Source organism: Plectrocnemia conspersa, unplaced genomic scaffold, assembly GCF_051122295.1.
Source record: "Plectrocnemia conspersa isolate PC_06_02 unplaced genomic scaffold, ASM5112229v1 ptg000012l, whole genome shotgun sequence".
NCBI classification, from domain to species: Eukaryota; Metazoa; Arthropoda; class Insecta; order Trichoptera; family Polycentropodidae; genus Plectrocnemia; species Plectrocnemia conspersa.
The window spans coordinates 19,982,667-20,010,096 of NW_028277176.1; the positions used below are offsets into that span (position 1 = coordinate 19,982,667).

General features: G+C 32.1%; 5 protein-coding genes across 11 annotated transcripts; 2 read left to right on the top strand and 3 right to left on the bottom strand.

Moving 5' to 3' along the window:
- Window positions 1-377: 377 nt before the first annotated feature.
- Window positions 378-8,725, bottom strand: LOC148228517 (peroxisomal ATPase PEX1-like). Of its 5 annotated transcripts, XM_088201048.1 has the most exons (15): window positions 7,599-8,725; window positions 7,115-7,213; window positions 5,304-5,510; window positions 5,021-5,236; window positions 3,856-4,948; window positions 3,555-3,795; window positions 3,333-3,486; window positions 3,099-3,267; window positions 2,692-2,840; window positions 2,444-2,631; window positions 1,440-1,499; window positions 1,178-1,367; window positions 956-1,114; window positions 705-835; window positions 378-630 (listed from the first exon to the last, which is right to left on the bottom strand). In XM_088201048.1, the coding sequence occupies exons 3-15, from the start codon at window positions 5,391-5,393 to the stop codon at window positions 552-554; spliced, it is 2,919 nt and encodes a 972-aa protein (XP_088057174.1). In that variant the 5' UTR covers window positions 5,394-5,510; window positions 7,115-7,213; window positions 7,599-8,725; the 3' UTR covers window positions 378-551. The 5 variants fall into 5 exon arrangements, with proteins under 5 accessions (XP_088057174.1, XP_088057176.1, XP_088057175.1 ...); XM_088201050.1 differs by lacking the exons at window positions 5,021-5,236; window positions 5,304-5,510 and having other exon boundaries at window positions 3,856-4,365; XM_088201049.1 differs by lacking the exon at window positions 5,304-5,510 and having other exon boundaries at window positions 7,115-8,725.
- A 345-nt stretch (window positions 8,726-9,070) lies between these two features.
- LOC148228518 (G2/mitotic-specific cyclin-B3-like) lies at window positions 9,071-12,846 on the top strand. Of its 3 annotated transcripts, none has more exons than XM_088201052.1 (7): window positions 9,071-9,364; window positions 9,439-9,701; window positions 10,901-11,099; window positions 11,167-11,397; window positions 11,469-11,624; window positions 11,686-11,860; window positions 11,932-12,846. In XM_088201052.1, exons 1-7 carry the CDS (start codon window positions 9,071-9,073, stop codon window positions 12,090-12,092), a joined length of 1,479 nt encoding a protein of 492 aa, XP_088057178.1. In that variant the 3' UTR covers window positions 12,093-12,846. The 3 variants fall into 3 exon arrangements, with proteins under 3 accessions (XP_088057178.1, XP_088057179.1, XP_088057180.1); XM_088201053.1 differs by having other exon boundaries at window positions 9,439-9,677; XM_088201054.1 differs by lacking the exons at window positions 9,071-9,364; window positions 9,439-9,701 and adding an exon at window positions 9,755-10,275.
- Window positions 12,847-14,624: 1,778 nt separating this feature from the next.
- Window positions 14,625-16,810, bottom strand: LOC148228519 (P2R1A-PPP2R2A-interacting phosphatase regulator 1). Its single transcript, XM_088201056.1, has 2 exons — window positions 16,316-16,810; window positions 14,625-16,134 (listed from the first exon to the last, which is right to left on the bottom strand). The coding sequence occupies exons 1-2, from the start codon at window positions 16,595-16,597 to the stop codon at window positions 15,613-15,615; spliced, it is 804 nt and encodes a 267-aa protein (XP_088057182.1). The 5' UTR covers window positions 16,598-16,810; the 3' UTR covers window positions 14,625-15,612.
- A 3,042-nt stretch (window positions 16,811-19,852) lies between these two features.
- On the top strand, window positions 19,853-24,190 carry Mppe (Metallophosphoesterase). Its single transcript, XM_088201058.1, has 7 exons — window positions 19,853-19,931; window positions 20,000-20,090; window positions 20,164-20,379; window positions 20,447-20,609; window positions 22,367-22,618; window positions 22,681-22,915; window positions 22,975-24,190. The coding sequence occupies exons 2-7, from the start codon at window positions 20,074-20,076 to the stop codon at window positions 23,142-23,144; spliced, it is 1,053 nt and encodes a 350-aa protein (XP_088057184.1). The 5' UTR covers window positions 19,853-19,931; window positions 20,000-20,073; the 3' UTR covers window positions 23,145-24,190.
- LOC148228521 (uncharacterized) lies at window positions 24,005-25,775 on the bottom strand. The gene is made up of 2 exons (XM_088201057.1): window positions 25,655-25,775; window positions 24,005-25,555 (listed from the first exon to the last, which is right to left on the bottom strand). Exon 2 carries the CDS (start codon window positions 25,553-25,555, stop codon window positions 24,206-24,208), a length of 1,350 nt encoding a protein of 449 aa, XP_088057183.1. The 5' UTR covers window positions 25,655-25,775; the 3' UTR covers window positions 24,005-24,205.
- Window positions 25,776-27,430: the final 1,655 nt, after the last annotated feature.

Consider the following 27,430-nt stretch of genomic DNA (forward strand, 5'->3'; position numbering starts at 1 on the left):
AAGTAAAGTAAATTTTTAATATGGGAAAATTAATAATAATTTGCTCTATTAATAAATAGTATAGTAATCCTTTTGCATAAATAGTATAGAAACTAAACAGAAGGGAATTCTCTGATATTAACTCTAGATTTAATAGCATTTTTGAAAAATAATAATTTAATTATATTATTTTCTACTAAAATTGTTAAGGAATGGGCATATAATTGGCAACCCTGGAGCTAAGCGGTAGCGAAATCATTTTTATTTACAAAAAATTTAGCAGGAAAACAAAAATTCTTCAAAACATGTCGATAAAAATATTCTATAACAAGGAGAAATTTATTTAATAATATAACTTCATACATTAATATAATAATGTAGTACAAATAAACAACCAATTTATTTGATTCATAAAAAAAACATGTATTCAATCAATATAAAAATCACAGAATTACATCAATACCTACATATTATGTAAATATATTCCAAAAATAACACAATAACTGTAAAATTGTCAAAACCCATAAAAAATATATATAATCCATTACCGAACAAATCATAACAAAATAATATTATGCTAGTGTAGCGCGTTGCTTTGGCTGCTCTCTAGGATCATCATTTAAAACTGATTTTTTAAAAAACCTCGAATATCTAAAAAAAAAAAACATTAATATCATATTATGATTAATCAAACCTTTAATAATTACTAAAAAAAGTATTATTACATTCTATCATAAAATTTGAGCTGCTCGACAGTCAAAGAAGGCCTAGTATCATTGAAGGCATCCAACAAATGTTTCTGTGTCACCGTAATTTCACTTTGCACATCATCTTCTGCATTGTTTGTCAAAAATTCCTATAAATAATAAATATTTTATATTTAGGTTATGACGCGATAGTGTAATTAACTATGCTATCAAACAAGTAATTATATAGGACGAAAGCTATTATCTTGAAGATTGCACAATGTAATTACCAATCTCTCTTCGAGACACGTCAATTGAGCGGTAGACAAAACTGACTTGATATCAGCGCCTGTGAAATTCTGCGAAATATCAGCCATCTCGTGTAAATCGACGTCTTCTGATAAATGTAGATTTGAGCTTAAAACTTCGAATATTTTCACACGTTCTTCCTATTGAATTAAATAAGATTGATACATGTAATAAGTATAGGATAATAAAAAAATAATACATACACTAGTTGGTAATGCACAATGTATGTAAGAATCAAATCTTCCAGGTCTTAATAATGCACCGTCGAGTAAATCTGGTCGAGACGTTGCAGCCATTACGGTTACTCCTTTGATTGCACCCTCGACGCCGTCTAATTGCGTTAATAACTGATTTACTACACGATCTGTTACACCGGTTGAATCATGTCCCCGTCTTAAGTAATAAAATATGATTAATATATAATTAGTTTTATAATAATTCTTAAGGTATTTTGTATTCACATACCTAGGTGCTAAACTATCAAATTCATCAAAAAATAGCACACACGGCTTCTTCTTTTCAGCGCTATAAAAATATTATTTATTTAATAAATTATTAATAAGACATTATAATTCTTTCCTGTTAGTCATTACCCGCACATTTTATCCACCTTCAAGTTTTTTTATTTACTAATACTATTCCTTCATATTGTCAAATAATATTCATTTAAAATTAATAAAAAAATAATTTACAAGCCAATCGATAACGAAAGTGGATGAAGATATTATATTACAATATTTCTAAAAATCTTTTTTTGCATGATTTTTTTATGTACATATAGATGGCAGCACAATTTTATGGTGTTCAATGATTATTGCGCAAATGAAAATTATGCACAGCGAAAATTCCGATCATAGATGGTCAATATACACATACAATATGTATGATATATTTAAGAATATGTCAATATATATGTATGTAAAAAAATAATGTCTATATATCAAAGATATCAACATGATTTTAATTTTAAAATATCATATTTTAAAAATATTTTTTAATTATATTAGTAATTTACATTAGTATGATACGCCTTAATTTCCTGTAATTACACAAATATTTACTTAAAAAATAGAGAAAAATATAAAGCAGTTGGAAATAAAAGTAAATTATATTCGACAATCGAACTATCATCTATGTTCAGAATTTCCGCTGTCTGAAATTTTCGTGTGCGCATTTTTGTTTGTGCAATAATCCTGTTACAGTTGTATGCTTATTGTTATTCCATCTACAAAATTAATGTTTGTACTTTATTAAAAAAATATATTTAACCTTTATTTTTTCGCTTGAATGAAATCAGTCTTTTTGTACACACACGTGGATATTGTAAAATGTTTTTTTTATATATAATATATAAACCTCACACGAAACCGGACTATTTTTAATAGAGTAATATAAAGAGGTCGAGTTTCCCTTTTATTTATACTGCAGCTAACGACTAATAGGAAAAAATAAAAGTTTACAATAAATACCTTTTAAATATATTTCTGACAGCTTGTTCACTTTGTCCTATATATTTAGAAAGAAGTTCAGGCCCTTTCACGCAAATAAAGGACACACTTGACATTTTAGAAATACATGCTCCTAACAAAGATTTACCAGTACCAGGAGGACCATATAGTAAAACGGCTCCAAGTTGTTTAGGAAATAGATTTGGATACTAAAATAGTTTTTATTAAATTAAATAATTGGATATAAAATTTAAAATATATAATACTACCTTTAACGGCCAATATAACACTTCGGTTAAAGATTTTTTTGCATTTGATAATCCACCAATATCTTCCCAAATATTTGTGTTGTATTTATTTTTATCTTCGTCGTTAAATTGAGACATGTCGAATATCTCTAAAGTTGTATTATCTAAAACTGTAAATACAATCATGACAAGTTGAAAAATAATTAATGTTTAACACTAGGTTTACGGGTATAAATCAGTAAATTTGACGGGTGTCATTAAAAATAGGTACATAGTGACCAGATTTTCAAAAATAAGAAGTTTCCGAAAATAGTGTTAATATATTTGCATTGCAAATATAAAGTCGTAAAAAAAACCCAGAAAAAATACTGTCTGATACAAATCAAAGCATGCCTTAAATCTAGTGTTAATTATATGTTGTATATTACCAGATTTTTTAACAGCTCTGAATATTATCTTTTTAACGTAATCGACCAAATCTCTGGCCGTGTAACCAGAAGTTTTTATTGCCATTTTCTGAACTGCTTCATTGTTAAAATTATGCGTACTATAAACACTGTTTTTAATGATACGTTTCAAAATTAAAAAGCGATCGTCCTGTAATTTAATATAATGTAATACTATGAAGTACATAAAATTTATACAACAATTCAGATGCATACTTGATTTAATTCTGGAATAGTAAACGTAGAAGTGTATACTAAATCTCCTTTGGAATTTTTTAAATCTGAATGAACAGCGTCCATACCGAATGTTGTTAATAGTACAGAAACATTTTTACACTGATGAAGCAATTTCATGATATTACTAGTTAAGCTTAAATAGAAATATATTATTATATTGTACATTAATTTTGTGCAGCATATTTAAAGTGGAATACTCACGATTCATAATAATTAGCGTCTTGATTCACAGTGCCTTCCACTTCGCAAGGCAAAATAGCTTCAATATCATCACAGATCAAGACCGAAGGACAGTGTCTTTCGCACATCTCAATGTTCTTTTTGAACAATTCTAAAATGTCTTTTCTACCCTTGATCAACTTACAAGATAGTTTCGTTGACCAAAATCCAAGTTTTGATATAATAATATTACATAAAGTAGATTTTCCTGAGCCCGGTGTACCTAATTTTAGTTATTAAATCAGTTATAAATATATATTTACATATAATAATCTACACCTACCTACTATAAATATATGACTCTTGTTGTTTATCAATCTCAATTCCGATCGATTCCTTATTACTAAATCAGTCTTTAAATTTTCAACACAATCTTCGACTATTGAAGTAAACGATGGGACCTCAGTGCAAATTTCAGTTAAGTCACAACATTGTAGGTTAACAAAATTTTTATCGTAAGGTTGTGTAAGCGATTCATTCGATAATATTTTACATTGCCTCAATGTTGAACCATCGACGAATGAATACTTTAATGACTTTGGATGCAAATTTATTTGGCAGCTAATATTATTTTCTAACTCAATAATAATACCGTTGTTCAATAAAATAGGATCTTTATCACTGTTTTTTAATACATACGACTTAAATAAGCTTTCCAATTGTTCACAATTTACAATATCACTTCCAGCTACCGGCGATATTTCAATACACTCCAATAGCACATTATCTTTATAGCACTTTTCCAGATAAATAGCTTCATCATTGCCAATATTCAATATTCTTGCAACATGTTCTGTTAAAAACATTGGAAAATATTCAAATTGCATATCAATATTCTCTTTTAATAAAATATGTTTAACTTTCACGTATAATTGTTTGAATGAATTTTCGTCATTTTCATTAGAATTATCAGTAGTTTGTAACATTACACATAATTTAAAGACTGCATTTGAAATTTCTTCAATATATCTTTCTTCAACGTATACAACAAAATCATCAGAGAATAAAATTTCTTCAATTGATATATCATTAACATTAGAAGTAATGGTGGCTCTCCCAAAATATGAATTATTTTGTAGGTGATCAAATTTTGAAAGAATCAGTTTTTGATTTGTAATAAAATAATTTACTTTTTGCTCTCCAGCATCTTCAGTGTCTTTTATTGAGCTTTCGTTTGAATTTGAATTAATACTTGTATCGATACTTTTATCCAATGGTATAACAACTACTTCAGTGTTCTCTTTTAAAAATGAAGTATTCATCGATTTTATATTGATAGGTAGAGATAATGATACCCAAATAACCATTTTTACGCCAGAATTAACGACTTTTATCTGATCCAGAAGGCATAGTTGTAATCTTTCAGCGTTTGCTTCCTAAATTAATAAATAATAATCATAATAATAAATTGCACATAAATACATATTTTATTTAAAATTCATATTTACCAATATCTCATAATCGTCATTGGAATTTGGCATTACAAATACTCGCTGCAAAACTGGAGGCGGAGGACACACTTTTATGTTTACAACAGTCCATTCTGATATTTTAAGTTGATAAGCAAAACTGCTATTTAAACCGATGTTTTCATCATAAATAGTCGTATTGATGCACCATATAATTATATTTTTATCTTCCCATGTCATTTCTACACAGCATCCCTTCGAAAGTAAATCAGTTAAACGTCAATTAGATGGATCCATCTTGATTGAAATTTTATTTACTTACTTCGCTACGAAAATCGCCAAGAAATTTTAAATTATAATGAGCAAAGCAATTTGCATTTTTACAAAAGCAAATTTTTGCTATTGACTGCATGATTTAAAATAAATTTATATATCACTTTAAAATTTGGGACTGACCATTCCAAACGTCAAAAGTCTAGGTTGACGTTTATGCGTTTTATGATTGTAACCAACTTTTATTTGGCCATGCCTAATATTTATTTTACAAGAAAAAAATAATTATATGAAAGAATATATATATATATATATTTCCTAAGCTTGTAATAATATTCGAAGCATTTATTTGTATTTTTAATATTAGTAACGACAGCAAAAAAAGTATCTTTTTCGATAGTTTTCCTTCATACTTTTAAATACATATTCGAAAAACGAATTAAAAATAATGAAGTTATTATTATATCATAGTAAGCACCCAAAACCATCGAAGAAAAATGCCCGAAGTGACCTTTTTTATATTTTTACGACTCACATAAAATTAAATCTCATATTTTTTGTCCATATCTGGTGTGATTAGCATTCACACTGTTATAAATTATTAACTATTATAATAAATTGAGCTATTGTGAGAATAATATTATAGTAAAAAATATACCTAGAAATCAAAATATAAAACGTTTAAGAAGGAGGATATTGATTGATTTAAATTTTTTTTCTATATTTATAATAAAATATGTTTTGAAAACAATTTAATTTATTAATGGTGCATATTTGAATAAAAACATAGTAAAAATAAAAGGCAAAAATATTCTATAACATAAATAAGTATAAGTAAACAATGATATAATAAAAAAAGCATTTTTTAACTTTAGTGCAATATGGTATATCTGAAAATAAAAAAATGGATTTAAAAGTTAGATAAATTCGAAGTTATGCACTTATAAAACAATAAATAGAAATAATTTTAGTTTGAAGAAATAAGGAAAATAATATTTCTTAAGTACGCGGTACAAGGCGTATATCTCAACATTTTATTTAAATGGAAGCTCCTATTTGTAAAAACAGGCTTATATGCTGCATATTGAAATAAGAGTGATTATTTTGTCACAAAATGAACATTCTCTAGTAACTGTTTGAACGAAGTTCGTTACCAGCATATGGCAACACCGACGTAATGAGATTGGTCGTAACGGCTTCAAACGGACCAATGGCAGTTTGGCGTTCGTCTAACGGTCGTCGGGGTTGGAACTTCTGAGCTTTCGATTCGCGAGGCGTTCAGTCAAGCCCCCTAGCCTTCTCCGACACCCGAGCCGACTGCAACGCTGACTGCCAGAGACCCCGAAGACGCTCGGCGCGCGACCCTCAGGTTTTTGCTCCATTTTGTTGTCAATCAAGCGCGATCCAAGCGCGAGTTGCCGCGTTTTGACTGACGCCGTTCGGTGGTCGAGTCGGAGTTGATGCGCGACGTCTTACGCGACGTAAGTCACCGCTTATTTCAAATCGATCATCAACAATTCAATATTAATTAATATATGCAACATTTTTATAAACGTTGCACTCTAATGTTCTTTTTACTCGACGACCGTTACGATATTTCATAAATGGTCTTTTATAGTTCCGAGTCGCTCCTTTCTCACAAATGATATTAAACACATGCAGTCTTATCTCACTATACCGGACATACATATCAATACCAGTTGTATAAAAAAACAGACAGTGAGATTGCAATACTTTGGAGATATGACTTTGGAGGATTGACAATCCTTATCAGTAAAAAAAATAGTGTCAGGAAGACCACATGCCAGTTGAAAGAAAGAAAAAATATACATCATAAGCATAAAAAATATTCATATATACCTAATGTGACCATACGTCCCGTTTTTAGGTAGCCTATCCCGTTGTCCCCATGCACAGCTTCGGGACGCCGAAATCTCCCGTTTTCAGAAAGAGAACAACCTACGGTAACAGTTTCAATAAAAGGCGCCAAAAATAAAAAATCCAACAGTTGCGTCGTTGTTTATATTGCGAGCGGAGCAGTGCGATGCTGAGCGAAGCATATGTATTATTAACTGACACTTTAAACCACGGGTCTAAGAAAATGTTTCCTCCTACTATACGAAGGCATACAAGTTAAACTTTTAGAATTAGAAGAACAACCGGGCGAAATGTAAAATGTTAACGTACAAGTATTGATGCAAAATAATTTGAATCATACCACTAATTGCAATTTTGGAGGATTGAAAAGGCGAGGCGTCAACAATGTTTATGCAAAACTAAATTTATCTTGGATGTGGAGCTCGCATAATACACAACGCGTTTAAAACTGCCGCAGATTGTTTACCTGTAGATTTTAAATGCGTTATTGTTTTCACGTGGAAGCTTTTTTTAATGGAGTTGACACAGATTATCAAAAATTGCTAGGCTATAGTAAAACTAGGTGGCTTGCGCTTGTGCCTGCTGTTGAAAAGCTTTTCAAAATCTACTTTTTGAGTATCGATAAATGTCCGTACATATTGAGAACACTTTTTGAAACACCTAATTCTGAATTATGGCTTTTTTATGAACGCACAGAAAGAGATGAAACAACTAAAAGATTATTTGCTATTGAAACAAAGTACTACAATATGTTTCTTCCCCACTCCATTCGTAATTTAATTGCAAAATTGCGAGAGAGTGGCTGCAGTGGTGCTGACGAAGAATATATTAAACGTACAGTTGTTGAGTTTAATAAAATAAGTAAAGAATATTTTTTTTATATATACTTATGACTTTGTTTTGTAAAGAATTATAAATATTTGAATGGGCGAGTTTAACCAAAATGCCTAGGTGGGAAGAAATTCAAAGTATAATGGATGTATTGATTGAAAAGGGAATTATTAATTTTAATCAAGATACAGAAGCATTTAATGAGTATTCACTTATTTCTAACAATATTTCATAGCAAAAAATGACAGAATGGAACACTGTGAATGTTTCAACCGAAAGTTGTTGGGTGGAAAACACTTTCACGCCAATAATTTGAATCATACTACTATGTATATTCATATAATATTTTAATGTATCTTATGTCTGCCTGCCACTAATGCACCTGTTGAAATGGTCTTTTCTCTTGTGAATAAGTTATGGACGGGTGAAAAAACAGTTGCAAGTCGCACTTCTTAAATGGATGTTAATTATTAAGTTAATTTCAAGAAATCCTATCAAGAATTTTATGCTTATTCAAATTCAAAACCAAATGTTAACCTAAGAATTAACTAGCATTCCACTCACATTATTCAGAGCTATCTGATGATATAAGGAATCGACAAAAATTGTGATATATAGATAGAGGTACACAAAAACATCCTAAAAGTTTTATCTATTTACTTTACGATCTAATCAATTCAGTCCAACGCTCTATGAAGATTCAATAAATGTACCCTCCAACTTCTCTAAAAATACTAATTAGATACTGTATTATGCTGATGAACGTTTTCGAAGAGTAGATAACAACTAATTAACGCTTTATCAAAAATAGTATAAAACTTGGTATCAAAGACGCAATACCAATAAGAGATTTTTTTTATTTATATTTATCATGAAAAGGTCATATGTTGCTTAATTTTTTTATCACAAAAATGTCAACAGCGCACAATAATATTTAGTCTATAGTTTTATTTAACACGCTAACATCGCACTACCTTATAGTATTTGAAAATATAATATGAATAGGGGCGGCGATGCTGAAAATAATTAGCAAAATCTTAACCCCTCAAGTGTTTATAACTAACGCGTTTATTAATGTTTACCATATTTTTTTCAGACGTTGCCAATATGGGACCAGTAAAAATGGCAACAAAAACAAGAAGTAGGGCATCTCTAGAAAACGTCACATTAGGAGTCAGCACTCGAAGCAAAAACGGCATCATCAATTTAAAAACTACTATAAAGCAAGCCGTAAAAACGGCCGGCAAAAGAAAAGCAGGTAGTCCTCTGAGAGAAGCCACGGCTAAGAGAGCAGCGTTCGGGGACATCACCAATGCCATTAGTAATAATGGCTTAGGCGAGAAAGAAAAAAATGTGGTGAAGAAAGTTATAGTTAACGAAAAGCAACTTCCTGTCGTAAAAGTATGTTAAATTATATCTTTTATGTGTTGAAATAAAGTCTAATCAATTATTGAACTGTTAAATTATGTTTTCAGATTGTCAAAAAAAAATATGCAGAAAATAAAATACCCGGATTGAGCAAAGTTTTCAAAGGTCAAACTGTAGTTACTAATGAAAACATTTTGAAAAAAAACACCACATGTGACAAAACAGATTTGTTTAAAATTGACCCATTTGCACGTTTAACGAACATTAAATTGTCGGACAAAAAAGTACAGAAGGCCAACGGACGTGAAGCGATGCGAATCAGTGACGAATTTAGTGAAGAATCACTGTATGTTTCTGCAATGGAGGATGTGTTAGTTGTCCTATTTAGTGTGCAATCAGTTTTTTTTAGCTAGTGCTTTACAATAGAAGCTGCAGAAACACAATTTAATACTTAATGCTCAATAAAAGTTTTAGTGGATAACATATTTTTGCAGCTCCCATTGTTTCTGTATCGAGTTTATTTTAAAATTCTTATGCTACTTACAATAAAAAATAATTACTATAATCATACTGGAATGATATAATTAGGAAGTTAAAAACAGGAAAGGTCTAAGCTCAATTAAGTTAGAACAGTTAGTAAAAAGTTGATGTACACCACTTACTTAACACATTGCGTACGGTGTGCACAAATTTGTGCGTTTCAGAAACCTTCCGTTGCGTCGGTGTGCACAAATTTGTGCGTTTCGTTATTTTAACTTCATACGAAAAAAACCCACGTAAACTGCGTATTTACTGTAACGTATTTATTTAGGGATTTACCTACAGATGTTACTAATATCATATTAACTAAAAATAATTCAAAAAAGTAGAAATTCTAAATTCCAGAGGCTCAAAACTCGGGTAAAATAAATTCGTTTCAAGATGTATGTTTAATACAAAAAGTGGTAAATATATAATGTTAACGCAATAAAATGTTTAGAATCACTGATAATTTTTAATTATATTAAATATACTATATAAAATAATAATACATAAATTATAACAGAAATATAAAATAATAATACATAAACAATAAAAGATTGCATTTAGCCATAGGCACACGCCGCACGGCTCCATTTTTAAAAATAATGCCCAGTATTCAATGTGATAATTTAAAATATATATTATATATTTTCTTTAATTTAAGTCCTGCACTTGAAAAATTATTGATGGGAGTATCTGTATAATGTATTGATACATCTCTTGAAATTTCAAATTATGTGTAATTTGAAATTTTTGAACCTAATACAACCAATTCCAGCCATATATCTACAGCTAAAACCTAAATTATTTTCTTAAATTCTAGATATCTTTGAGAAATGCAGATTTATCTCCAATAATTAAAATCAACGTTTATTTTTAATTTATGAACTTATTAATTATTTTTTCTTCTTGGAGAATTTTTTTTTTTTAGCCTAAAATAAATTAATCGAGTAGTTAGTTCCTATAAGACTATTTCACTTGTGTACATGTGTGAATTTTTTTATTATTATGTCACCAGTATTTTATTAATTGTGTTAATTTTTTTAGAGCAAACGATTCAAAACAATCTACTTCTAGTAAAAATGAAAAAGAATCTTCACTATCGAGAGACATAAATTTACTTGCCATTAGTGAAACGCCTCCTTTGCCCGAAGGAGTTATAGATTTTGATAAAAAAAACTGGAATGATACATTCCAAGTGTCAAATTATGCAATGGATATTTTCCATTATTTAAAAAATCGAGAGGTGAATAAATTTAAATTATCATGCACTATGTCTTATAATTTTTTTATATTTTCAATTTGACTTTCAGTCGAGCTTTGTTATCGAAGACTATTTGTCAAAACAGAAAACCATCACATCGTGGATGAGAGCCATGCTTGTAGACTGGATGGTCGAAGTGCAGGAAAGCTTTGAACTGAACCACGAAACATTATACTTAGCCGTTAAATTAGTCGATTTATTTTTATGTAAAGCGGTGACCAAGCGCGATGAACTGCAGCTCCTCGGCGCTGCTTCTTTATTTATAGCCTCAAAGTTTGACGTAAGCAATCAAAGCGATGTGATTAGATTAAAATTTTATATTGTATGCATATAAAGTGTATATTGTTTTAGGAACGCATACCTCCCTTACTTAAAGATTTTGCTTACATATGTGATGGCGCATATACAGTGCGACAGATACTCGCAATGGAAATAAACGTACTAAAAACAATAGATTACGATCTGGGAATTCCGTTGTCTTATCGATTTTTAAGAAGATATGCACGAGTAATAGACATTTTTTTGTTTTCAATTTATGTGAAAATGTAAATAAAAATTATTTTTTCAGTGTGCTCCAGTTTCGATGCCCATTTTAACATTAGCCAGATATATTTTGGAGTTATGTTTGATGGAATACTCTCTCATTTCGCTGTCTGATAGCAAAATGGCAGCAGCTGCATTATTTTTGGCGATTAAAATGAAAAATTTGGGAACATGGACTAACACCCTCGAGTATTACACTGGTGCTTATACAGTTCTCAGTCGCTTAAGAAAGATGTCAACCGTTACTAATTCGCTATATTTTCAATTTAAGGTTACACGTTAGAAGAAATATTGCCACTTGTCAAGGCGCAAAACGCATGCATCCATAAAAAACCAAAGGATGCGCTAAGCACAGTTCGAAATAAATATTCTCATGAGATATTTTTCGAAGTTGCCAAAATTCCACTCGTGACAAACGAAGAACTGACGTAAAAAAATACTGCTAAAACTTTTATTATTAAAAATGTATTTCTAAAGACGTGTATTAAAAGTACAAAGTAGTTATTAAAATATGTGAATACGCCATCGTCGGTGTTGCAATTATAAAAGAACATTGAAACGTAATTTTTTATACAGGGGTTTGTGTATTATATGTGTGTATGTATGTGCAGTTTTGTACCGTTTTTGTATGTTGTGTATGTGATTCTTTAATCGATTGCAATATAATTGTTATTGAATTGAACTGTTAGATTAAAAATGTAACAGTTAGATAATTAAACAAAATGTTTTTCAAAATTAACAATTATATCGACATTGATGAATTTCTAGTCGCTATAATTTATTACAAAATATAGCGGCACAATGTTAAGTTTGAATTGAAATAATTGCTGTAAGTCGACTTACGGCATTAATTCGTTCATTTTTTTAACTAGACAGGTTCGTTGTTGTTAACGGATGCGCTATCGAGGTTTGGACTGTTGATAGTTTTTCTTTAATTTAAATTAGTGTTAGTTTTTTTAAATAAATGTATATATGTCTTTGTACATTTTTCAAATTTCTGCGGAACGATCGCTGTAGAAGTTAAATTATTATTTATTTCGGAAGAAAAGTAGATTATGTATGTGCATATCTACTGTAGTTAAATGAATATTGTTGTTTAATGGAGAGAAATTTGAATTATGAACAGTTCCCATACCTCTATATTTTACCGTACTTATTGTTTAAAAAATAAATATTTTTATAAAAATAGTTGCTTATTTTTTTTTAATATTCCTATTCATTTTTGTTCTTGTGTGTATGTAAAAACAAAATGCAAAGTTTAAAATTTTACCGACCCGACTTTTATTATAATAAGATTAATTTTTGCTAGCGTATAATTGATAGCAATGAAAACAATAAATTGATTTTAAAAAATCATCAAGCAAAAAATTACCACATCTACTTAATTCACCCTTATTGCCTTACTAGCGGACCCGGCAATGCTTCTCTATTGCTAAATATATATATAAATACAATTAAAGTTTGATATCAATTAATTTATTATAATGAATAATTATTTTGTATGTGAAAATTTTGCGTGTAAAAATCGGTTGCATTCAAAAAGATTGAGTTCAACATGTTATCTTTTTTATTCAATTTTAACACGTCTCGATGTACAATCAAATAAAAGCAGCAGGATCACTACAGAAGAAGCATTCAATAAATTTGAATCATCCCTTAATCTCACACAGAATCGCATTGCTGATTTTATCCCTGAGATGATAGCGATGAAATACCTTAAAAAAAAGTAAAAAAACAAAACAAAACACGGCAGACTTAATAACTGAAAAATAATTAGTAAAATTTGTGACAGATTCTGCAGCTTTAAAATATTTAAATAATTTTATACTGTAAACCCTGAAAATTTTGATTTTAATAGATGTTTTCTTAAAGAATACATAAAAAATATTAAAAGAAATTATCCAATGTTAAGTAAAGACAAGTTGATACCTGAATTGAATATTGTATGAAAATAAACTTTTAGTGATATACCCAACATTAACACTTTATCCCGATTTATAAAAGAAAATAAATTTTTACCTTTTCCGAAGTGTCAAAATTAATTGCAATGATTCAAGTGACACCTTTATCTACAGCTGATGCCGAACGTTGTAGCGTTCTAAAACGTATAAAAACACTTTAGAAATTTGACTTGGTCAAGATCGGTTAAATGCTCTAGCCGTACTATCTATTTATAAGGATTATTCACAAGAAATCCAACATTTGTTTATATGAAACAAAGGAGAGCGGAAACTATGCTATAAAACAGAAAATACATGCGTCTGTCACTAGAACTCCCAAACAGTGAACATTAGCGATGTGAAATTTGCACATGTCATTTTTATGTTAACTATGCTATTTTCAACTTTAAAGTTGAAAGTTAAGCTGAACAGCAATGTGCTGATGACAGATTATGTTTAGTTTGAAAAAATGAAAATATTTTTTGGACCCTGGACCCACCTGTTTCTATGTCACTAGCCACCACTGATTATACTTATTAAAAGTAAAAAAAAACTATAGAAGAGCGCAAATTATCTTTTTGCTTTTGTCTTCACTCGGACGATCAAGGAAGGAGGCCTAGCCTAACGCCTGTCCGCGCAGCGTACAGGCGCATAAGCTAGGCTAGGTAATATCCGGTCGCCTATGGACCGAAACTCCCGAACCTAATGCAACCGTGGGAAGGCATGGGCTGATTTTAAAAAAATCTATCAGTTCAATTCACTCTCATTTGATTTGATTTACCCGATGTTTTTGCATGCAAAAGCTGAAACATGTGGAATAATCTAATAGATAAAAACGACTATACCTGCACCTGTATATTTTTTAAGACAATAATTGTGAAAAGGGATACGTATTTATGACACTATGACCAATATGTAACCAGAAACCTTTAAAAACGATTAATCCAATTCGTTGAGAAAACGTAAACCAAACTAATTCTGTACATTTCAAGGTGAAGGTATCAAGTAAATAAAATGCAAAAAATAATAGATATCAAATACTTGTTTTTTATTTATATTTTGTTTAAAGTATATCCAAAAGAATTTTCATTTCACTTCTATCGAAGCATGTTTCTTTTCGCATAATTTAGACATGAAAAAATAATACGAAAATTTTATTAATACAAAAAGAACTACTGATATAATTAATGACTAACCCATCATAGGAAATAATATTAATGAATACATACAATTTGGCACTAATCAGTATACCTAAAATTAAAACTTATTATTATTTCAAAAGTACATCATTGTGAATAAAAAATCACAAAGCGCAGTTGGATAAAAACGTTTTGAAATCGAACACAGCAATCAGATTACAGATTAAATCAGGTTTATTATTAAAACAAATACGTAAAATTAAAACATGGCCCCGAGATGCGGTAATTATATTTACACGAGAGATTCGCAAATCTACACGTTCACAATTTATGACGATTCTGGATCTTTTATTGTTTATGAAACGATTGTTGTGCATATTTACAATTCGGTGATTTTTGAACTCTACAACGATTCGAATATGTCATGTTACATAGTCGTTTATGACGTCGTATTAGTATCCAGTCGAGAAATTGTCATTTGGTTATTTAAAAAGTATAATTCAGATTCAGGTAGGACGCGCGTTACAGGAATGGTAATGTAAATTGTCAATTAAACAGAAAAAAATACTTTAACATGTGAAAATGAAATTTTTACTATTTATAAATGTACAATCGCTAGATACTTTATATTAAGTGGTTAAACGCGGACCGCAATATGAGCGATCGAAGATTATTCTTTTAGTTCGGTTAACACAAGGACAAAAAATTGTTTAAGACACTAGCTAACTTTCGTCTAAAATAATTGAGAATAAATATTTTCTATTAAAGTATATAAGTATTAAAAGTAAATATTTATAGTATTCATAATTTAACATAATATATTTACAGGTTCCTTTGGCTGCGTAGCTATTTAATTAAGATTTCGAAAGTACATTAGCTGGGTCCGTGCGAAGTTTGATCGCGCGCAGACGACGACGATGACTGCGCCCTAGGCGACACGGGCCTGAAGGTGAACCCCGAAGGCGAATCTGCAGAATCGGGAGTGCCCGGCGTGGAAGTCGGCATTCGGTCAACGGACCAACACCACTTCTTCGGATTGGGACCTTCGTCCAGATCGAAACGACGCTTCATGGGCACTAGACTCGACAGACGACTCGCGGGACTCAAGCAAGACGGCCTCATGGCTATCGGAGAGAGACTCCGTCTCGTGGCGAACGCTCTTCTGGTAGGCGAAGGAGAAACGCCGGGCGAGAATCTCGCCCTCGTCGGCGACATGGGACCGTTGCAGCCGTTGGACCCGCCCGTCATTAAAGTTAAATCTTCCCACGATTGGCTCATCTGCATGGCACTATGCGTCTCTCTTTCGTGAGCGACTTCTCTAAGGTTGGTGACATCAGCGCATTCTTCTTGACGCAATTGACTAACTCGAGGCGTCAATCGAGGGCCGGAGGAGCTCTGCAAAGTATAAAAAAATGTAATAAGCTGAAGCCTTAAATAAGAAACAATAGTTCAAAAAATCGATTACAGACGAATCGATTGTTATAATTTGCATTGAAACACACAGTTAAGGAAAAAAGTATATAAACAACCATCGAAATAAGTATGTATGGTAAAAATATATAGTAAAAATAAGAACCGGCGAATGCGGCTGCGGAAGTGGACTGAAGCTGGTGCTGAACCTTCTGGCGCGTCCGACCTGCGGCTGCGTCTGGTGCAGCTGCAGCTGCAGCTGGAGCGGGGGCTGCGGCGCGACCGGCGCGTCGCTGGGCCCTATAAGGGGAGCGCTGCTGCACCTCTTGAGCGAGCCGCCGCCCCCGCCTACGCCGGACATGGCCGACGAGCCGTGCACGGCGGACGGCGCGCCCCCGTTCAGCCCGTTCATGATCCCGTTCATTCCCATCGCACCCTCCACGTCCATCTCGGCGACGACGGCCGCTCACGTCGCGCCTCCCGGCCTCGGCGAAGACCCGCCTCCCCGGCGAGTCATATTTCAATTGTGCGTAAATTGTACGCGTCAGTACGAACTATTGGCGGCGATCGTACGCGTAACCCTTTGCAATGTCAAACGAGGTTCGCGGCGAGCTCGTCGGCTTGTCAGAAACCGGCGTTCGATATTACCCGTTCGTCGGATAGCTAATGCCGAACAAGTTTCAATATCGCCCAGCTCAAATATTTACAAATAGAAATTGCATATTTTTATTTTTTACTTATTTTAGGCATATCGACAACAGGTCACAACCTAGAAAAATTTAATAAGAAGATTGTATTTTCATTGTAATAGTGATTAAAAATTAAATACCCCTACAAATTGCTTTGCAACTGAAATCATTAAACCTTCTTTCAACATTTTGTAGGATGATCTATATTCTGAATATGTACTTTTCTGCGTTGAAAGGATGGCGCGCGTATATTCATAAGTAGTCCCTAATATGTTTTTGGAAATCTGTCAAAACGTTAATCTCTGGGATCTTAAATCATAACTAAAGTTTGTCTTTGCTTTTACTCTGTAAATTTTAATTCAACAAACTTGGTTTTTCTGTAAAATCTATCAAGAATGCAAAGCCACTCAGCAAATTTTTCTCAAGCAGATTAATATTGTTGATCTTCCTTTCTTTCTCCTAAAAAAATAATGATTTCATCCAATAAATCTCGAAATCTTTGCAAATACTTACTTACTAGGGATTGTTTTTCGTATAACTGCATTTGGAAAAGTCACCTTTGAAGAAGTTTTCCTCTTATCGAGTTAACAATCTTAAAAGCAATATAAGTACATTACACATTTTCTATTAAGTCTCTTGCTAGATAAAATTATTTGGGGGTCGAGTCATTGTTGACGGAGCTGATGATCACGTCGGGCTATCACCAGTTTGGGGGTCGAGTCGTTGGTGCTGGCGCTCGTGCGTTCTAGGCGGCAGGTTAGATGTCCTCGAGTTAAGTCCGGTGGATAGCGTGGTCGGCGAAGAAGGCCATGGTAGTGGCAGCGGCGGGTCGGCGGAGACGGCGGCGAGGGCGTCAGCGGAGACAGTAGTCGTCGGTGCTGGAGCTCGTGCGTTTTAGGCGGCTGATTAGATGTCCTCGAGAGAAGTCCGGTGGATAGCGTGGTCGGCGAAGAAGGGCATGGTAGTGACGGCGGCGAGAGCATCAGCGGAGACAGTTGTTGAGTCGATGCAATGTAATCGGGCGAACTGTCTCCCGGAGTTTCTGTCCGTCTATTTATATGTTTTGAGGATCGTACGGGAATTGTTACAACTTATTGTTACCTGTCGCCACAACTATTTTATGTATAATGCAGTAGCACTTCAAAATAACTGAAAAATCTTTGTCGCTCTGACATAGCACAATAAATACATTAGTAACTCCTGTCATTGCTCCTGCTCCATCGGTTGTGATTGAGACAAGCTTCAACAATGGCAACTGTATTTTGGTTATGTACTCCTTAAACCCGTTAAAGATATCGAGACCTCGAGTTCTCTCTCTTAATTAAATCATCCCTAACAATTATTCCTTAGTAGAGAAATTTGCAAAAAAACATTATAATAAAAACTAGCAGTTAAGCAACATCACCGACATCCGCCAATTCATCCAATTGCAAAAAAAAATAAAACACGTCAGTCAATATTTTTGTCCTGAAAAGAGCGCGGTCTGCGGAGCGCGCAATTTAAATGGTTACGGGAGCAAGTCTCGCACCCCCATTATGCAACACGGCCCGATTTTATCTAGGTCTAAAACTAAGAGAGTGTGCTTGTTATTTTATGCGTTATCTGATGCTTTACCTCCGGCGTGCGCGGGTCAGTGAGCCGATTGATGAACATCGCTATAATGTATTAAAATGTTGATAGGATGTTTTGCGATCTATTTGATTATGTCCCGCGATCGACTTCTTGGCTAGCCCTGCATTATAACATAAATTTATTCCGTTTTTCAAATAATTTAAATAAAACTTCATAACTTTTTTAAATATATCGTTATATGTCATAGCTTTGTAAATTTGACAGGAGTTAAAATTTGGTCAATTTATACCATTAAGAATTCCAATTCTTCATATCTCCATACACCCCGAATTGTAAAACATTTATATTGTGTCTCCATAGAAACACGTGATTTGTTATTGTAATGGTGTATTACAATGTCAATCTATTCTCAACTGTGGCCGTTTACTGACGACTGCTTCTTTCGAATCGGTCAATTGTATACAGTACTTAATGGAATCAATAATTCAGTATCGCCATCATCACCAACGCGTAAGTATTATTGTACTATTTACGACCAAAAACTACAACTTAGAGTCGCTTATATTTATCCGCAATCAATTTTTTTTAGACAATACCAGTTACCAGGGCTGACCCGAGGGGCGAGCTGTACGGGCGGTCGCCCGGAGCGCCAATTATTCTACATGGCAACGCCATTTGATTGAATTTCCCAGATGACCTTTTTTTAGAGCTCGGGGCGCTGAATATTTTCAGGTGGCCCTGCCAGTTACTATTTATTTATTTTAATGAATATCATCAACAGAATGATAAATAAGAACAATTAGTCAAAATCGACAACCACGTTAATTATCATTGTCATTTTACTTTGAAAAAATACTAGAAGATTTATTTTGAGATAATATTCGGTATTTTATTTTTGTTATCATATTTGGACATAGCTCAAAATTTTGCTATGATCAAAATATTACAATGCTTTTTACTTGAATGAAATGAAGATATTCCAACCACATGTTTTTTATTTCATGCGGAAGTGTCGTGCGAGAGAGGGGTGCAATTAATTCATATAAGTAAATATTGTGACAATACCATACCAATACCACACTTCCTGGAATCGTTGACATATACATATATTAATAATTGAAAATTATTACTATTTCTTTTAATTACTAGATTTTCATAGGCAGTTTTTGGACTACGCTATTTCGATATTTGAAGTTGTAAAATTTAGGCAGAAATGGTGCGTTTGATTCACATTGTTCGCAGCATTTAACGAATTTTATATCACCAAATATCAGTCGAAATTTTAATTTAAAAACTGTACCTTGTTAACTAAACTATATTATTATATTTTACTAAATACTTATATATTAGGAGAAAAATAAAATTAAAAAAATGACAGCTCGTCGAGTTCGCCGTTAATATTTTGTAAAAAATAATAAATCGACTCACATCGTATTTGATCTTGACGTCGTTATTGTTCATCGCGCGTTATTGCACACAAAGACGGAGCACCGAAGCAACCACCGCGATTTGAAAATGGCGGTATAGCGGACGCCGCACGACAGATGCGCACTCGACGCTTCCGATATTAAATTACTGTCTATGTTTAGGTCCGCGTCGCAAAGGTCGCATGTGACGCTTTCGCCTCTATTTCGTCCACGCGTTTAAATGAGAGCTCTCATTGATGCGATTTAAAATTAAGTACATAGCACCCAAAACTCCTAGCTCATATACTGCAAAAATTCACCTTTCAGCCGAATTATATTTTTTTCAGGTGTCATTTGAAGATTTTCGCATGCTTCCTCGCGTCTATCGTAATCTACAACGAATGCTTAGTCTATTATATAAAGTCGCTCAAATGGCCCAAGGTGGAATGCTCTGCGGAAGGCTACGACTGCGTCAAGGTGCTGCTGGTGGCCGATTCCCAGATCTTGGGAGAGCGGGGAAGCGATGGCTTTCTCAATTACGTCTACAGCTTGGACAGTAACAGGTTCTTAATCGTATCGCTTGCGCGATTGGCGAAATTCAGTCTTTCATTCTGAAGAATCTTCTTTCAGATATCTCGCCAAGACGTATTCGAGGGTGGTGTCGCACTTCAAACCGGACACCGTACTCTTCTTGGGCGATCTGACATACGACGGATCCATCAATTTAGAGGAGGAGTTCTATGACGATGCCAAATCGTTGGCTACCATCTTTAAGCCGCCGTATCCTATGACCGTAATTATTTCGTTGATATATTTGCAGTACCTAAACTCAATTACGATCGACATAATATCATGTTTTAATTATTTAAAATTGCTATACTATATTTAATGAAACCATTGTCCATTAAGACAACTCTATAAGATACTTATCTCTGCAGATACTTCATTAACTAATCGGATTCCTTTCGTTAGCTTGGGCTCGCAGGGCACGAATCTCCACCAAGTATCTAAATCATCTTCTAGAAATGTAACATCAGTAATTACTCTAATAAGTTTTAATGTTTTCAAAGTTTCAGCATGTAATAAAAAGTCTTACGTAAATGATTTTATTTATAGAACAAAAAAAATGGCACTGATCTTTATGACACTCTTTCGGTATGTTAAGTAATCTTTTGAGTATTGCGGATTATTTCGATATGTTAAGTAATCTTTTGAGTATTGCGGACAAATTGTCGTATGAAATAACCATCTTGGATCATCTAAAATTTGGTGAATAAGAATGAATGGTTCACTTTATCAAGTCTTTATGAAATCCAAATATATTACATCTACTTAAGTATTCAAATTGAGTGATTTTATTTTATCGTTTGAGAAATTGATTACACTGATTGAAAATATATCTATGTAGATAAATTTCTGAGAATTTACCTAGAGCTGATAAAAATGTAGGTATTTGAAATCGTCTCATCTCCTACTTTTGTCAACTGAAGTCACTTTTATGCATTTTCAAACATCTAGGTATGTAGAATTCTTCGAATGAATTAGAGGATAGACATGGTTTTAATTCACTAAACTGATATTTCTTATCATAGTTCGAATTTTATTCGATAAGGTTAGAAACCAAGACACAATTGCACAACATTGCTATCATTTGAAATATTTAATATTATGTATCCATAAGAGATGTTTATGAAATTCTAAAACAATTGTTATGCTGTTTAATCGAAATGCGCCTAATTATGAAGTCTTAACATGATATACTTCTACAAAGTTGTAGTAATCCTTAGGCTTATGAATAATTCAGTGTTTACGATACAGGCTGTTTTTAGTGAGAAAATATTGCTGCTCTATAGACTAGCGACGAATAATAGACGTGAGAGCATTTGGGAAATCTCTGATGAGTTGGGCATCAGCTCCAGGAAAGTTTGCAGACATTTTAAAATAACAAAAAAATATATTCCAGTATTTGATCAGGTGATCGGCCACTGGTTGGTTATGAAATTTTATTGTTTTCAAGACACCACTGGTTGTTATTTCGATTATTTCTATTTTGGTTTTATCAAAATAACAAAGGTAAAGGTAGTTTCTTTATCAATAATATACATATAAGTTACAAATGCTATTCAAAATTTTTTTTACTTAAATACTATCAAAATATTGCCTTTACTTTACAATCTATGAAATTTTATTTTATATATATATATGATATAAGGCGCGGGCGGTGAGATACTTTCCCTCTCGATCGACGAGAGTGAATGAGAGATAAGGGCATGCGGTTCGCGAGAGGGAAAATATCTCACCGCCCGCGCCTGAAATATATATATATATATATATATTAGATTAAATTTATTTTGGTTGTAATAGTCCTTACTGCAGACTTGTAACCTATGGAACTTTGTTCATCAAATATTATTATGTATAATTAAATAATATTTCCAATTGCCATTGACATTAATATAGTAGATTTACAACAATAATGATAAATTTAATAGGATTATTTAGTTTTAGTGTATAGTATTATGTAAAACACTTAAAAGTACTATTTTTCAGTATATATGGATACCAGGGGATAACGACATTGGCGGTGAAAATGAACCGATCTATGCCAACAAAATCAAGCAATTTAACACAGCTTTCAAACAGCCGGACATCATTGAAGTTAAAAACGTCATAGTTTATAAGGCCAATAACTTACTCCAAAAGATACCAAAGTCTCAGCCGAACCACAGGGGCACAAACGTTACCAGAATTGTAATATCCCACATACCTTTGCTTCTCTCGCCGGGAAGGTTCACCGAAAATGTAAAAAAATTATATACATATATAATTTAGTACCATTTTTGTTTAACATGTTATACTTTCAGGTGTTCGTTAGACTTCAACCTTCTGTGATATTTTCTGGACATAAGCATTCCGCGTTTCATTTAGAAACTACAACGGAAGCTATGTTCGTTAGTAAAGTCGTAGCCATGACCCCACAAGATGAAAACGATGTAGTCAATGTTGAGTTTAAGCGAGATGCTTACCATGAGTTTGTAGTGCCTACCTGTTCGTATCGAATGGGAGTACTAAATATGGGCTATTCCGTTGCCATTATAGGTATAAATCCGTTTGTGTTGTAATGTTTTAAAATAAATTTAACATGAATATAATTTCAGAGAAATCGAAGTACATGACTTATGCGATTCTGTGGTCTCCGAGACGATTCGAACAGTTGCTTTTGTATGTTGTTTTAATATTTGCAACAGGTTTGTATTTCTTCATAATCATAGTTTGCAAAATGTCTACTTCGACATGTTGGACTAGCGCCCAATGTTTTAAAGTTTAATTATTATACGTCTATATCGAAAACGTCCACTTTAAAAATTTGCCAAAGCTAGTTAGTCGGTGAAAAAGTCCATATATACTATTTACTAATCGATTATAATGTTTAGAATTCAATAAAGTATTTATATAGAAAGCGAGAAATTGTTACCGTGTTCGTTAGATTTCGACAAACGTTGAAGAGTGAATATTTTTTTTATAAATATGCAACGGACACACAACGAAGGTTGGTACGTCACAATTTAATCTATAAATAGATAAATTTTATTATACAGTCCCAAATTTATCGGTAGGGTTTTGAATACCGTCAAATATATTTACAAAACTGATTACATACAAAAAAAGTGATAATGACAACAATACAATACAAAACAAAAATATATCTATACAATCAGCTATTAATTATAACATACAACTATTTTTCTAACTATTATCACCATAAATAGTATATATAGTAGATCAAAGAGTGCCCTATGAAATATTTGGGATTCTGTATAATCATTGAATCATACACTTATTTTTATATTATACATAAAATTATTAGTGCATTGTATAATGTTATATTAACCGTTAGTCCTCAAAGTCTTGTCTGTAATTAATTAAACGTGTGGTTTTAATTGATGTTTATTATGTAAAAATAATGAACGCTTGAGTATTTAACTTATGATATTTATTCTATCGTAAAAATTATTCATTAATTTTCAAATAATAAGACTAATATTCGTAAAATGAGTACTAACAGGTTAAAAAGACAGTTTCACGTTCCATTTGCCACGCTCACAATATGCTCAATAATGGAATCACAAAAACAACAAAGTGCACAAAAATAACATAGGAAATAGATTTCATAAAATAAAATATCAATCTCAATCAATAATGTATTCACAATAGACATTTTACATGTTACTTATGTTTAATTTTTCTTTTGTATGAACTTGCTCGTGCTAATGACTAGATTTTTTTTGTTACTTATAATACAAGAATAATCACAACTCTCACGGCTGAATACTAAACCACACCGTATGTCATTAATAAAATTCATCGACTCTCTGACGTGTTTCATTTTTATCTCTTCTTATTCTCCCATCCTACAATTCCAATTACACAGAAAATCATATGTAAAAACATTATAGTTAAACTTATAAACGTGTTTAAGTATATGGTTTGAAACAACAAATTGACCAAACCGGTCACCATGTTGGCGACTAAGAAGAACAGTAATCCGTTTTTGTTAATTGCATTCAGAATTATAGGCATTTGGTAATTGCCTAATTTAGAGTGTTTATCGACCCCTCTGACAGTCGTTTCGGACAATTCGTAAACATAAAACATCATCATTATAGTAACGCCTATAGCGAGAACATATGTACAATAACCCATATTGGCTAAACATCTAGAAGTTCCAAAGTAAGCATCCGATAGATAAGAGATGGACCAAAGACTGACAGCAGTGCATAGAAGAATATTGAGGACTTTTCCCTCAGTTTTATGATAGTATTTTTCTCTTACAGTTTGTCCTACATACGTGGATATCAAATACATGGATACATATCCTAAGCAAGACGCTATTCCTTCGCGATTAGCTGATACAAAATTATCTCGGGGCACATCGCTAAACACCCATTCACTTAAACCTTGAAATAACAAAACTTCATGTAAACACATTAAAATCGTACCATTAATTAAAGCATTATCTTCTTTGAAAATATGCAACAAACAAGTAGCCGTGAATTTTGTAACAGCTAAAGTGAAAAAGAAATTCCAATGCAAACCGTACTCGGTGACATGTTGTTGATAATCAATTTCGTTTACAATCATAGTTCGGAAATAACCCAATGTCAATAATACTATACATGTTTTTAAATTTTGCTCGATTGATTTAAATATGCCGTACTTTGAAATCTTGGACGAAACCAACGCATTACTGAATACAAACAAGCCAACTCCCGTGTCCATGAGGCTATGACCATATGTTTCAGTTTTCGCCAAATATCTAGGGAATACGTTAAAATCCACAGCGAGAATGCAATGTATGGTAATCAGAGATATCATCGCCCTCGATTGAGAAATGCACGTCCATTCTTTTCTGTGTTGCGCTTTTAAACTCCACAAATGTCTAATGTTCCTGATGCTTTTGAAATGAGTGCAGCAAAATATTATAACGCAAAAGAGCAACAAATGGAAGCGCAAGTGCACGAAGATCGTAGTGGACAATACTATGGGTAAGACTATGATGAAAAACTCTAAATAGAGCTTGCAATAATAATTTGTAAGTCCGTAAGATATCACAAATTGTTTGACAAAGCACGACGTGAAAAACGCTGGCAGGATCGTGGCGAACGTGTCCGCCGCTGTTGTTCCGTTGTTATTTTGCATGAAAGCCTCGTGAATGACCTTGTATTCATCGCTAGACATCTGTAAAGAATATACTCTTTTAGAAAAATCTTAAGCGTAAGTTTCGTTAAAATAAAAGCAAAAATCAATCATATGAATGAAACTGCATGGTGACTTAACCTTTAAATTTGGTATGGAACATAAAACTTCAAAGCGAGTGTAAGTTTAAGCAAAAATTTAACATTTCATTTTCTCGAACTAAAACGTCAATTTGACAGCGGTCACAAGAAACGTTGATATTAAAAAAAAATGTTTAATATATGCAATGTTGCCAGTATTATTATAATCAAATATCTCTTTTCACAAAAAATATATATAATTGATAATTAAATTAAAGTAAAACTAAAATACCATTTTAATTTATTAATATAATAAGTGCACTTTTATTTAATTAAAATCTCAGAGGCCAAGGAAAAATAATATTATCTATGATTAAAAACATAAGTAAAAAAAAATCATAATGTCGCTAAAAATTGTGATGCTATATTTTACTTATTTTTACATAAGCTGTCTTGATATAATTTTGCTATATTTTTTTTATAAAAATTATAATTTGCCTTCATTAAATTTTAATAGTTTTTTTACACAGCTAATTAACTCGTGTTATTTTTTATGTATTTAAAATATATTCTAGATTTTTTCATTGCATTGCTAAGTGATTTGGGTTGATTGGTTTATTTAATCATCATCTTTTATGTATAATAAATTAGGTTTACCCGCACATTTTACTATAAGTAAAAATCAGTTTTAAAAAATATCCTATAGTTTATAGTTGCACGATAAAATGAAGCAAGAGTTTTTCTTAAAAAATGTCAAATTAATCTACTTTCTCAATTTTTTTTGCCACTTTATGAAACTTTTTTATATGCTTATATATAAATTGCAGACTTAAAGAATTTGTATATTGTAATTTAGACGCAAAAGTTTGTGTGTTCTTTTTTATTTTTTTAAGTTATTTATTAATAAATAAACTAAACTGAAATAGTCCTTTCCCTAATAAAAACTGTACGTGTATTATAGAAATAATAAAAGTGCTAAAAAATGGTGCATCCACACAAGCCGCAAGAGCGTATTTAAAATTAGCACACCATATAAACTCTAAGCCCATTAAATACAATAATCAAAAAGTGCAAAAAGTAATATTATCTTATCGATAATTAATAAATACTCAATTTGAATCAATCATTTTTCTAATATTTATGACAAATACTCTATTATAAAAGTATTAAGGAGGACAAATTTTAAAAGATCAAAAGAAGACACTAGAAATAAAAACGTTATCCCTGAAATTTTTACGGAAGCTTGGAAAAAGGGTAATTTTGAATTTTTGTTCAAAGAGGTCAAAGAAGGGCAAAAGGAGAACAAAATTTTTGAGGAGGACGTTTAGTTAGTATTACCTTAGTTTCTATAATCTTCTGAGACCTTGCTAAATAGAAATTTAGTACAAAAACTAGTACAAAAAATTACTAGTTAGTACAAAAAAAATTTATTTGAGGAGGACAAATTGCTGTGGAAACTAAAAAATATCATTTCGAAAATTTTGTTCAGTCCATCTACGAAAAAATTTTGAGGAGGAGAAATTGCTACAAGAACTAAAAAAGGTCTTTTTAAAAAGTCTTTATTAGTAGGACAATTCTCCTTAAAGGAGGACGTCTGGACCATTCTCTACTTTTGAACCTGTACGGTTTTAGTTTTAAGGAATTATAGTCAGCTTGCTTAAAATAAACAATATGTAAGCAGGGGCTGCTGATTAAACCACTGTGCCACATAATAAGATGTAAATTTATAATTTATATTATGACTTCTTGTATGTTTTCTACTGGTTAGCCTAATGCTGATCTTAGCAGCAATTTTATTGAGATAAAAAAGTTAAATTTAGAAAAGGATACATATTTG

Coding starts and splice junctions, on each gene's coding strand:
- LOC148228517 (XM_088201048.1), bottom strand. CDS start 5,393: ATGCAGTCAATAGCAAAAATTTGCTTTTGTAAAAATGCAAATTGCTTT. Junction 2,841..3,098: donor CAGAGCTGTTAAAAAATCTG/GTAATATACAAC, acceptor TTGTATTTACAG/TTTTAGATAATACAACTTTA. Junction 836..955: donor CGTGTCTCGAAGAGAGATTG/GTAATTACATTG, acceptor TATTATTTATAG/GAATTTTTGACAAACAATGC.
- LOC148228518 (XM_088201052.1), top strand. CDS start 9,071: ATGGGACCAGTAAAAATGGCAACAAAAACAAGAAGTAGGGCATCTCTA. Junction 9,702..10,900: donor GTTTCTGCAATGGAGGATGT/GTTAGTTGTCCT, acceptor TAATTTTTTTAG/AGCAAACGATTCAAAACAAT. Junction 11,625..11,685: donor TTTTAAGAAGATATGCACGA/GTAATAGACATT, acceptor TTATTTTTTCAG/TGTGCTCCAGTTTCGATGCC.
- LOC148228519 (XM_088201056.1), bottom strand. CDS start 16,597: ATGGACGTGGAGGGTGCGATGGGAATGAACGGGATCATGAACGGGCTG. Junction 16,135..16,315: donor TTCCGCAGCCGCATTCGCCG/GTTCTTATTTTT, acceptor TATACTTTGCAG/AGCTCCTCCGGCCCTCGATT.
- Mppe (XM_088201058.1), top strand. Junction 20,380..20,446: donor TACAGCTTGGACAGTAACAG/GTTCTTAATCGT, acceptor ATCTTCTTTCAG/ATATCTCGCCAAGACGTATT. Junction 22,619..22,680: donor CGGGAAGGTTCACCGAAAAT/GTAAAAAAATTA, acceptor TTATACTTTCAG/GTGTTCGTTAGACTTCAACC.
- LOC148228521 (XM_088201057.1), bottom strand. CDS start 25,555: ATGTCTAGCGATGAATACAAGGTCATTCACGAGGCTTTCATGCAAAAT.